The sequence below is a fragment of the Arachis ipaensis genome, chromosome B07, assembly GCF_000816755.2.
Source record: "Arachis ipaensis cultivar K30076 chromosome B07, Araip1.1, whole genome shotgun sequence".
Classification (NCBI taxonomy): domain Eukaryota; kingdom Viridiplantae; phylum Streptophyta; class Magnoliopsida; order Fabales; family Fabaceae; genus Arachis; species Arachis ipaensis.
Window position 1 is genome coordinate 1,009,252 of NC_029791.2, and position 11,079 is coordinate 1,020,330.

Consider the following 11,079-nt stretch of genomic DNA (forward strand, 5'->3'; position numbering starts at 1 on the left):
TAAAAAAAAAAAAACTAATTAAAAATAATTAAACCTTTCAAAATTCTACTAAACATTGCCACATAACAAAAGCATCAACCTTTCAAAGTCCAAACATAAATAATACATGACTCAACTTTAGCTCAAGTACACCAACCTAGAAAAACATGATTCATTGTCCCAACTATTACTTTATTTAAAAAAGCTTCTCTCAATCCATCACCTCAATTTGGAATAAACAATCATCTTAGTATATATAATCTTCATCAACACAATTCATGTTTTCCTCATCATCACTTTGGCTCATTGGAGTGACCTTTTTCAAGTTTCTTTTATAATCCATTCCAATATGCTAGCCCTTCCACCACCCCCTTCAAAACAACAAATAATAAGGAATCAAAGTTCCTTAGAATCACTTGAAAACAATAGGCCAAATAAAAAACTATGGCAACCAAGAAGTCAAAGGACAAAACCAGTTATATGGTGTTTTGCAGGGTTATGTCTCATATTCAGCCTTCTACTAATCTTCTTTGGAATTGTTATATTGATATTCTACTTAGCAATCAAACCAAGAAACCCCACATTTGATATACCAAATGCAAGCCTCAATGTTGTGTACTATGACTCAACACAATACTTGAATGGTGACTTCATTCTCCTTGCAAATTTCTCAAACCCCAACAAGAGAATTGATGTAAAGTTTGAGTCTTTGGACATTGAACTCTTCTTCTCCAACCGGCTCATATCGAATCGGACGATGAATCCTTTTATGCAGAAGCCAAAGGAGACAAGGCTGCAAACTGTGAACTTGATTTCCAAGTTGGTTTTTCTGCCTCAAGATGTTGGTGTGAAGCTTCAAAGGCAAGTTGAGAGCAACAAAGTAAGCTACTATGTAAGAGGGACATTTAAGGTGAAGTTCAACATTGGTTTGATCCATTTATCTTATTGGTTGAATAGCATATGTGAAATTGAGATGACAGGTCCACCAGCTGGTGTTCTAGTTTCAAGACAATGCATAACTTCAAGGAGATGATTGAAGATGCAGAACATGGTGCAAATCTCTCTGTATCTTCTTGTGTTCATTGATTTCTTAATGCTCTATTTTAATTTGCATCTCATGGTATATACAAGTGTGAAAAAGAATGGTATGATTAGATCATTTTTCGGTAAACAATTTGTAGATATTTCTTTTAAGTATTTATTGAGTTTAGAGCATGTTTTACAGATTAGTACTAAATTTAAACTTTTCTTTTGTGCATGTAAAAGAGAAGAGAGAAAAATTACAAGATATTATTTTATTTTTATTATTTATTTTTCTTAATGGGATTGGTGTAACTCCAACAATGTCTGCTAAAGCAAGCATTGGATTTTTATTTTATTTTATTTCAATACAATGGCCTTTTTTTTTTGTTATTAGTTATTGATTAGGATCCTTTTAAATTGTAAAATTTATTGGAGTCAACATTGCCTACCAATATATCATGTCTTAATCTAGAATCTTCAAAGCAAGCACTTAACATTAGTTTAGTCACTTATAATTAGCTGAGACACCAATAAAGCATATGAAAAAGTAGTATTAGCTTTAGAGGAATATCCTAATATCCTTGGCCACCAAAAAACATTTCTTTTGAACATTACTTTTGGTTGGCACTTACCACCACTTAAAATGTTTTTTAGCCATCAAAATTATATGATGAATTCTTTGAAGCTAAGCAATCATAAAGTCATAACATGTGCTTACAGAAACTCATTGGTAGTACAATCCTTCCATTTGATTTTCTTTCTTCCAAAAAAGGAAAAAAGAAAAAGGAAAAAGAAAGTGGCTGCTAATAAAGTTTTAGTACTACTGTTGTTTGAACATACATAATGTTCAAATTCAATCATCCTAACATTTTATAATGCATACTACTTCTATTCCTAGTTATTGTAATCACATTTCACTTGTTTAGATTTCAAATTTTCATATGAAAATGTGGCACTTTATTGTTCTGAGAGGTAGATCATCACATTGGCCATTACAATCAGCTCCTATAAATATATAAACTTTGAAATTTATAACATATGTATGTATCAAAAAAATAAAACATGTTAATCAGAAGAAAAAGGCTTAAGTAGCAGCATCATACACATTCCAAATCAATCTCCAAACTCCATTTTGATGGCTAATTAATACTTGTAGCCCTTTACAAACAAGCTCTCAGAAGCCAAACCAGTTCCACTTCCACCACCATACTTGCCAAGAGTAGCCTCCGAATTCGCCTTGCACCGAGCCAAGAATGCCTCTTGAGCTTTCGTGATGTTGTCCTTCTTCCCGGCCCATGATTTGAGTGTGCTTTGCTGCAGTGCTCTTCCAAATGAGAATGACAGAGTCCATGGCTTCAGCACCTCCAACTTGTTCATTGCATCAAGGTTCAATGTAGCCTCTTCTTCACTTTGTCCACCAGACAAGAACACAATCCCTGGAACCGCCGATGGGACGGTTCTGCGCAGTGCAGTGACTGTGTGCTCAGCAATCACTGCTGGGGGAACCTGCTCATCAGCAAATGAGTGAAATGTTCTTGTTAGTTATTCATGGAGGACTGTATTTCTTGAATAATTATCAAGAATAACAAGGCATAGAGGATATTAGGCCCTGTTTGACAATAAAAATAGACACTAGTACATTTGTTTTGTATTTTCATTTTTTGTTTCTATTTTCATTATTTTTTGAATTTTATGAAAAAAGAAGAGAAAATAGGAAGTGTAAATAGAAATAGGAGATAAAAACACAAATTAAATGCACCAGAGATACAAACCCGTTTGAAAAGAAAATTTATATTAAATGTCTCTTTTTTCAATATCTTTGTATTTTCTGTCTTGAGACGCTTATTAAGCACAATGATAGAGACACTTTTAACTCTCAAGACTCTAACAAATGCCAAGACTAAAAAGAAAGTAACTAATCTCTTCTTTCCTTTGTTTATAGCAAACTAACTCCCTAACTAACCAATGATCCTTAAACTACTATTCTAAGTGGTAATTACTAATTACTCTTGCAAGTTCATTTTGGTCTTTTGCAATCATTTTGAAGATTATTACCTTTGGGCTATCAGAGCCAGGGGTAACCATGTTGGGCTTGAGGAGGGTTCCCTCAAGAAGAACATGATGATCATTGAGTGCCTTGTAAACAGCAGCAAGAACAGTTTCAGTAACAGCAGCACACTTAGCTATGTCATGATTCCCATCAGTCAGAATCTCAGGCTCAACAATGGGGACAAGCCCATTCTCCTGACAAATTATGGCGTAGCGAGCCAATCCCTGCGCATTCTGCTGGATGGACAGCTCAGAAGGCTCGGTTGGGCCTATCTTCAGCACGGCACGCCACTTGGCAAATCGTGCGCCGGCCTTGTAGTATTGCTGGCACCTATGTTGCACAATTACAAATACAAGCATTCAAGACAACACATAAATACATCAATTTCGTAAAAATATAGTACTATTTTGGATCAAATACTTATAGTAAATTTATCAATAGTGATTTTGAATATAGCATATAATAGAGGTTCAAAAAGTTACTCACGTATATAAGTATACAATACAATACAATACGCATACGACATACATGAGAGAAAAATTGAAGTATTTGTGGATCATAAGCCGGCGCACCTTGCACCAAGAGAGTCAAAGCCTTGAGTGGTGGTTTCGCCATTTGTTCCGGCCAATTCCACAACACCCTTGTCCACCTTGATGCCTGGGATGACATTGTTCTCTTGGAGGACCTCAACAAAAGGCTTTCCATCAGAAGTATTTTGGTAGAGAGTCTCCTCGAAGAGGATGACACCGGAGAGGTATTGGAGGGCATTGGGGGAGGTGAAGAGGAGCTCGCGCAGCGCTTGGCGGTTGGCCTCAATGTTCTCAACATTGATGCTTGCAAGCCGCTTGCCAATGGTGCCTGTGCTCTCATCTGCTGCCAAGATTCCCTTCCCTGGTGTGGCTATGTACTTGGCATTCTTGATAAGCTCATCTAGTATATCATAAAACAAACCATTTGGAATCCAAATATATATAAACTTGAAGAAGCTTGATTCAAGTTGAAGAAACTTCTTAGTAGAAATGAGGATACTGTGCTACATTTTTTGGATAGACAAAAACATACAGTTTATACAGTATATGATATAAAAACATTGTATAATTTGTTACCTGCATACTTTCCAACAAAGGCAGACATTGTTACAATGTTTTCAAGCTTCAAAAGTGTTTATTTTGGATGGCGGGAAAACAGATAACAAACGACAGCACAAAAATTGAGTTAAACAAACTACCATGTTATATAGATAAGTCTCTCAAAGGAATATACCAATAGGAATCATGAAAAACAGCACAGGTGTCAAGTGATTAGCCTAACGAAGGTTATCACACTTGGATAGACCAACGTGTGATTCCTCTGTCTGTCACGTGGCAGCTCATCCTTTTTTTCAATATATTTTTATTATTTATATTTATTTTGTTCACCCTATATATTATGTTAGGGGACAGACCAGACAAACAAATATTTTGTGGAAACCTCTCACCCTTGATCCTCTTGGACTTGGTTGGTTCTTTTTTCTTCTGGATATCAAACTTTTTTGCATGAAATGCAAAAGCTAAGATATTATATGTGGATTGTTTGCATGATTGGGTATCAACCACATTATTTATCTTTTTTCTCCTTGTCTTTTTTCAGAATCAAGTACCTCAATCATGCAACATGCATCATCAACATGCAATTTACATTATCCTCATATATATATTCTTCATTGTGATTCATAAAACAGAAAATTTGTAGACACAATACACAATATCCTAACCAAATCTTGGCGTCGCATGAATAATTAGAATTAGAGAATATATATTAAAGAATCTGTATATTCATTTCTATATATAGATATAAAATATCTCTGAGATGGAAAATATATCCGAGAAAGAATATAAGATCAAACTATAAAGAACAATTTTCTCTTATAAGGTACACAAAATTTGTGAAAGAAAAAAAAAGAAAGAAGGAAGGATATGATCAAAATTGATATAAAGATGAAACTCAGTACCAATTAAAAGTATAATTCAGCAAATTTCAACCTCCTCTTTTTTTTTCTTTTTCTTCTTTTTCAAGTTAAAGTCTCATGAGTAATTATCAATCAAAAAATATCTTGTGGATATTAAGAAGGGGCCACAACTTGCATGTCATCATCATCTGTTCCAAAATACCTATCCCCAAACTCCCCCATGCCAGGTATAACACGGAAATCTTCATTCAAACCAATGTCAATCTCAGACGTCACGATTTTTATTCTTGGAAAGCTTTTGCAGACCACATGAACACCTTGAGGTGCCTGGCAAGAACAGAACAAAATTGTAAATCATCACTATGATATTTTCAAGATAAGAAAGGCGCAAGATAACTAAAGAAAATGACAATATCGATAACTTACTGATATGAGATTGAGAAATATAATATTGGACTCTGGTACGCCCTTTCTTAATAGTAAAGAAATCGCTTGAACAGCTGAATTACCTAAACGATGAAGCTATTCTAATGTCAATAATGTGAAATATTTATGAATGAATTATGAACTATACCAACAAAAATGATGGCAAAAATGTACCTGTGCCCAAGATAGGATCCAAGAGTAACACATGCCTATCTGAGATATCATTCGGCAACTTTTCATATATTAGCTGTTTGTTCAATAATCAAAGGATAAAAGGTTAGTTATCATAAAATGAGTGAAACAAAGTCATGCAGTACAAGAATTTGTGCAGACCTGTTGACCGTTGTCTCCTTCTCTATGAATAAGAATCTTCCCAATCTTGATACCTTTGCAGCATGCGCGTAAAGCATTCTCCATACTCTCCCCACTGAAATTAGTTATTGAAGGTATTCAATATGAGGAAATAGTGATTTTCTAAGCAAAAGATTTTATTTATGAAGAAACATCTTTAGATCATAAGTTCATATCAAACGGAGAAAAGAGGGAAAAAAACGAACTAGTCCCTTGGAACATAATAGAGGAATGAGGAACAGGTTTGGATAATAATTTCAAGGAAACTAGTACCACTACATGCAATGTAAACAAGGTTGATTAATAGAAAAAAATTTTAGTCAATACTTGGATTTAATGACTTTATATTTGGAATAGAATGATACCTCCTGATGATGGAGACGCCGCACAACCTCTTACAAAAATCCACACCACTGTATACAGACCCTGCATTAATGGAGTTACCATTAAGAGATTCATACATGAAAGAACTAATTTTGTAAAGATTACAAGAGCTAAGGCTAACCAAATAACAGGCACAAAAGTTGTTCTTTTAAAAATAGTAATTTCTGCGATTAAAATCATCGAAAGCAGAACCTGACTCTCAACTAGGATAAATTTTTTAAAAAAAAAAAAGGCTTACCAGTAGGAGTGATTACTTGTTTTTCTGTAAATGGCAGATGCCCTAGGCCGTGTTCTACAACCTGGTTAATTAACCGAATCAAACCATGACGAATAATATATAAAGAAAATGTCATACTTATTCCTTGTCTTAGAATAGAATATTCCCATACCAAACGGATCAAACGGTCAGAATAGAATACAAAATCATGCTTTGTTGTCTTGGCATCACGTACGAGGGTATGCATACCCCGCATCTGCATGATAGCAATAAATGTGATGAATATGATTCAAGTTATGAAGCTCTAGCCAAATTGTGTAGATAGATGATAAGAGAAATGTAAATAAATAGCAGGAAATACCTGAAAAGTTGACTGAATGACGTATAAATTAGGATATATTTTACACAGATCATGCTGACCAAGTTTTGTTCGAATATGCTGTACAATCAAATCGATGGCCACATGATTATCTCCTCCTCGGGGTATGATTATATCAGCATACTTCTTTGTTGGAAGGATAAAGTCATCGAAAGCCGGCTTCACAAATTTAGAATACTGCATCAAATAAATAACAGACAAGTCAGTTACTAAATCTATAGAGTAGAAGGATTTCAACATCAAATTGACACAAGAAGAATATACTAGCTTGATCAAATATCACAAAAACAAAACATGTCCTTAATAACTTTAATTCGGTAAAAACTGAATAATCACATGTTTCTTAAGCAAGGAACACACACATCATAGCTGATAAGCAACGTAAAGTAAAATAAATTTCCAAAGTCTTGCAATGTAGTAATTGTCATAAATGCGAGATTGAAGGGTGAAAAGACAGAAGATGAGATATGCTTCATGCTGTTACAACAAGTTCGTTACCTGATCAAGCACTGTTGCAATATCACGAGCCTTCTCGGCAGTATCACGCCTAATTCTTCTTGCGAGCCGAACATCAGCATCTGCACTGAACATTTTTCAATGTAAACTGACAGCGTAACTTAGTAGTACAATAAAGATTCAAGATATACGAGCTTATAAAGAACTAGCAGAACCACCAACAAAAAATGTTAATAGCAATAAAACAAAGCTGAAGAAGATATGGTGTCACTGGCATCTGGAAAAGACAAAGAAAAAACATGCATTTTCTTAGAGAATTTGAATATACATTTTCCTATATCATGATCATGATTATGACTTATGAGGAAAAGAATCAAGTCCATGAGATTAAAAGGAAAATGAATATCATAGCAGATTCCAAATACTTTAAGGACTGCTACATAAAACATACAATAGAATGAATTAAACAAATCAAAATGGAATAAATAAAATAAAAAGGACCTGTATCAACAAATATCTTCATATTCATCAATGCCCGAACACGTGGATCATGGAAAATAAGGATCCCTTCCAAAATTATAACATCTGCAGGGTTTACCTGCAAAACGCATTAAGCCAACATAAACTTTAAGATAATGGCTGAAATTTTATTTCAGATAAATTTGCTCTTCTCATGAGGAAAATACAGAAGAAACACATCCTGCGTGATAATGGAAGTCATAAATACACTAATGCATTCAAATACAAACATAAAAATAATATCATGTGAGAGTTCTTCTATGCACTAAAAGATTCTATAGCTTGATAACAAAACAATCAAAATTTAAGAGAAAGAAGGGAAGTTCCAAATACCCTTCTCGCCGGAGACACACCACTCTTGTAACCCTTAAAGTCATACTTTGGAATATTTACTGCTTGACCACGCTTTAACTTGTCCATGACACTTAGCAACTGCTCGGTATCAAAAGCTTCTGATAACATCAACAACATGCATCAGAAATAAAGCAAAGATCCGTCACAAATTTATTAAACAATCCATTTATTAAGATGCTCAATGAGTACAATTGAACTGACCAGGATGGTCAAAGTTGTAATCTTGTACTCTTGTAAGTTCCTCCTCAGTCAAATTATGGTAAAATGAATCCTGTTGTAAATTAAATAATCCTTTTATTATGCTCAGTCATCATCATTAGTACAATAACAAACATCAACCTGAAATAATCTTTTTTAAAAGAAGTAAAAGCATTTTTTGCTTAGAACTAAATGAATGGAGATACTAAAACTAAATAAATAGAAATGGTTGGATTAACAGAGAGCCAATGTTACAATGAAATACAAAAAATGAATCCAAAAATTATTTGAATATCATATAGTAAACATTTATTCATCACCTGATTAACAAGTACAACTCGTTGATCATGAAGCTGCTGAATAATCATATCACAAACGGCAGTCTTGCCAGATGCTGCCCCACCAGCAACACCTACAATATACAAAGACAGTAATGAAAATAATTACTGCAATGGATACCAAATAAAAATTTGTAGGAAAAAAATTGAATATATCGAAACTTATGATTTTGGAATTGAGGAAAACTCTAATGATAACCAACCATGTGAGGTGTGCGGTAGCCAGTAAGATCTACTTTGGAAATGACAAAGTATATGATTTGACACCATTTTGCAAAATTTAAAGCAAAAGAGTATAACTTATACTAGCATATCAAAAAGTGAAGTGATCATTGAATGATATTATGCACCAGCATGATCATTGAGTTCCAAGATCCAACTAATAAGTTGGTGGATTTTATGACTACATTGGCCATTGGCAGCCTGCCATTCAAAAACACACCTATAATGAAAGGTTGTTTATACAAATCATCTTCTGAAGTTGTTGGTTGCTCCATGCTGGCCTTTCTTTGCTCTAGGCAATCCATGTGAAATCCAGAGAAGTGAACCTCAGAGTTAGACCCCATCAAATCTTCAATTGATTTATTGGCAAAGACCTGGAATAGACAATGGATTAAAATCATAGGAAGGGATTAAACAAGAAAATATATTATGTTAATGTATGAAACATGGATGGGAGATAACTTATGGAGTTTGCATTGCAGCTATCAGAAGCATTAGTCTTGAGAACTTGCAAATGTTGGTGATTGGATCATGCCAACCATTTCCATCATTCTTAAGTTATTTTTTCAAAAAGACTAGACTAGCCACCTTGTTTGGATTAAATATTTAGTTTAATTTCATGAACTTGACAGTATACAGATCATCAGATCATGTTTTTTTCTTTTGCTTGTCCAAAAGCATCATTCTGTTCATTAGCCTTTTAGGAGGCATTTCATCACAGCAGATTGAGATTCTTTAGGGAACAAAGACCACCCATTTTGGTCTTGGTCATGATGTTCAAGCAATCTTTCCAATCAAGCTATCCATACACAACACTCTGTTTGATTCATGTCACAAGGATTCAACAAGTCTTACCTTAGTTGCCAAAGGCCTATAGCAACCCTCCTCCTTTATCTGGACTTGGACAGTTGGACCTACTATATGAAATGTAGACAGAGTTCTATGATACACAAACACCATAGAGTTAAATTCCTAACCTAAAAGAACAAAGATTTTGTTGTCTAATCATGCCTCCCAGCTATGAAGAAGAACAAGAAGACATCGTATGACACATCATGTACCAACATTGAATTGGTCTAGCAGTGCAAGCTCATGATGCTTTTTTTTTTTCCAATGCTCTCAAGTTCGAGTATTTGCCAAGGTAACAAAAGAAATGTGTTGGAAGGGGCAACTACGGACCCTAGCCGGATTATACAGTCAATGAAAAACCAAACCATCCGATCCAATGGACATTACAATAAGTAGCATCACATAGATTCTGATTCCGAAGAAACAACAAATGGTTCTTACTTCTTAGCATAATTTCAGCACTACCATCGCATGAGAATAAACAGAAATCAGAATCAAACTAAAACTAGTTTCAGAACAAAACAGAAATCCAGATCTAATAATTCAATGAATGAATGAACCAATATATAATAATGCTGATCTGGAAAAACAAACGTACCTGGTGAAATCAGAATTGTACAGAGGACGGAGCTGAGGAAAAAGGATGGAAATCCGCGAATGGTACGGTGTCAGATATGAATTGAAGAAGAAGAAGAAGCTGATGATGATGATGATGACGACGATGATGGTGATGATGGTGGTGGTGGTTTGGTGCAGTAGGACCCTACTCTCTACTGCTCTAGTAGTCTCTTCTCTTCTCTTCTCTTCACTACTTTGCCCTTCTTTCTTTTTCCTTAAATATTATTATAATTATTATTATTTTAATATTTGTATAATAATAACAGTAATAATCAATGAATGATTATGTTATTTTTGGTAGATAATCGATCAATTATATTGTTGACATATATAATTACAGATTTGTGGCCTAATGTTACAGCTAATCTAATCTTACTTATATTACAGTGTGTGCGTGTTTTTACATGCAATGAGCCAATTACAAAAAAGAGGGCCTTAACGTGGGGAAATGTCATTTTTACCCTCTCACCCTTCTTCTCTAATCTCAAGTTAACAAGTTAGAGAGAGAGAGAGAGAGATTCAGGGGCGATGGGGGTGCTAATTGCCATAACTTGTGCCGCCATTGTCGTTACTAACTTCAACCCAACAAAGCTATGTATGTAAAACACTAAACACATTGTGTAGCAGCTCAAACTTAGAGAGGGAATCAAACCCAAGATATTTATTTTAACTCTGTTATATTATATGCATATTGAAAATATATAAAATAATGTATATAAATATACATAAATATATAATTATTAATTTGATGATTAATTTTTTATTGTA

General features: G+C 34.3%; 3 protein-coding genes across 3 annotated transcripts; 1 reads left to right on the forward strand and 2 right to left on the reverse strand.

The window, feature by feature from the left end:
- LOC107608192 (uncharacterized protein At1g08160-like) lies at positions 329-1,012 on the forward strand. The gene has a single exon (XM_016310061.2). The coding sequence runs from the start codon at positions 329-331 to the stop codon at positions 1,010-1,012; it is 684 nt and encodes a 227-aa protein (XP_016165547.1).
- On the reverse strand, positions 1,937-4,322 carry LOC107609010 (fructose-bisphosphate aldolase, cytoplasmic isozyme 1). Its single transcript, XM_016310827.2, has 4 exons — positions 4,159-4,322; positions 3,625-3,982; positions 3,058-3,382; positions 1,937-2,508 (listed from the first exon to the last, which is right to left on the reverse strand). The coding sequence occupies exons 1-4, from the start codon at positions 4,184-4,186 to the stop codon at positions 2,146-2,148; spliced, it is 1,074 nt and encodes a 357-aa protein (XP_016166313.1). The 5' UTR covers positions 4,187-4,322; the 3' UTR covers positions 1,937-2,145.
- LOC107609009 (uridine kinase-like protein 3) lies at positions 4,850-10,518 on the reverse strand. Its single transcript, XM_016310825.2, has 15 exons — positions 10,292-10,518; positions 9,065-9,218; positions 8,605-8,696; positions 8,288-8,357; positions 8,066-8,184; positions 7,715-7,811; positions 7,256-7,335; positions 6,740-6,934; positions 6,551-6,634; positions 6,400-6,460; positions 6,143-6,203; positions 5,760-5,853; positions 5,601-5,673; positions 5,427-5,509; positions 4,850-5,327 (listed from the first exon to the last, which is right to left on the reverse strand). The coding sequence occupies exons 2-15, from the start codon at positions 9,186-9,188 to the stop codon at positions 5,154-5,156; spliced, it is 1,407 nt and encodes a 468-aa protein (XP_016166311.1). The 5' UTR covers positions 9,189-9,218; positions 10,292-10,518; the 3' UTR covers positions 4,850-5,153.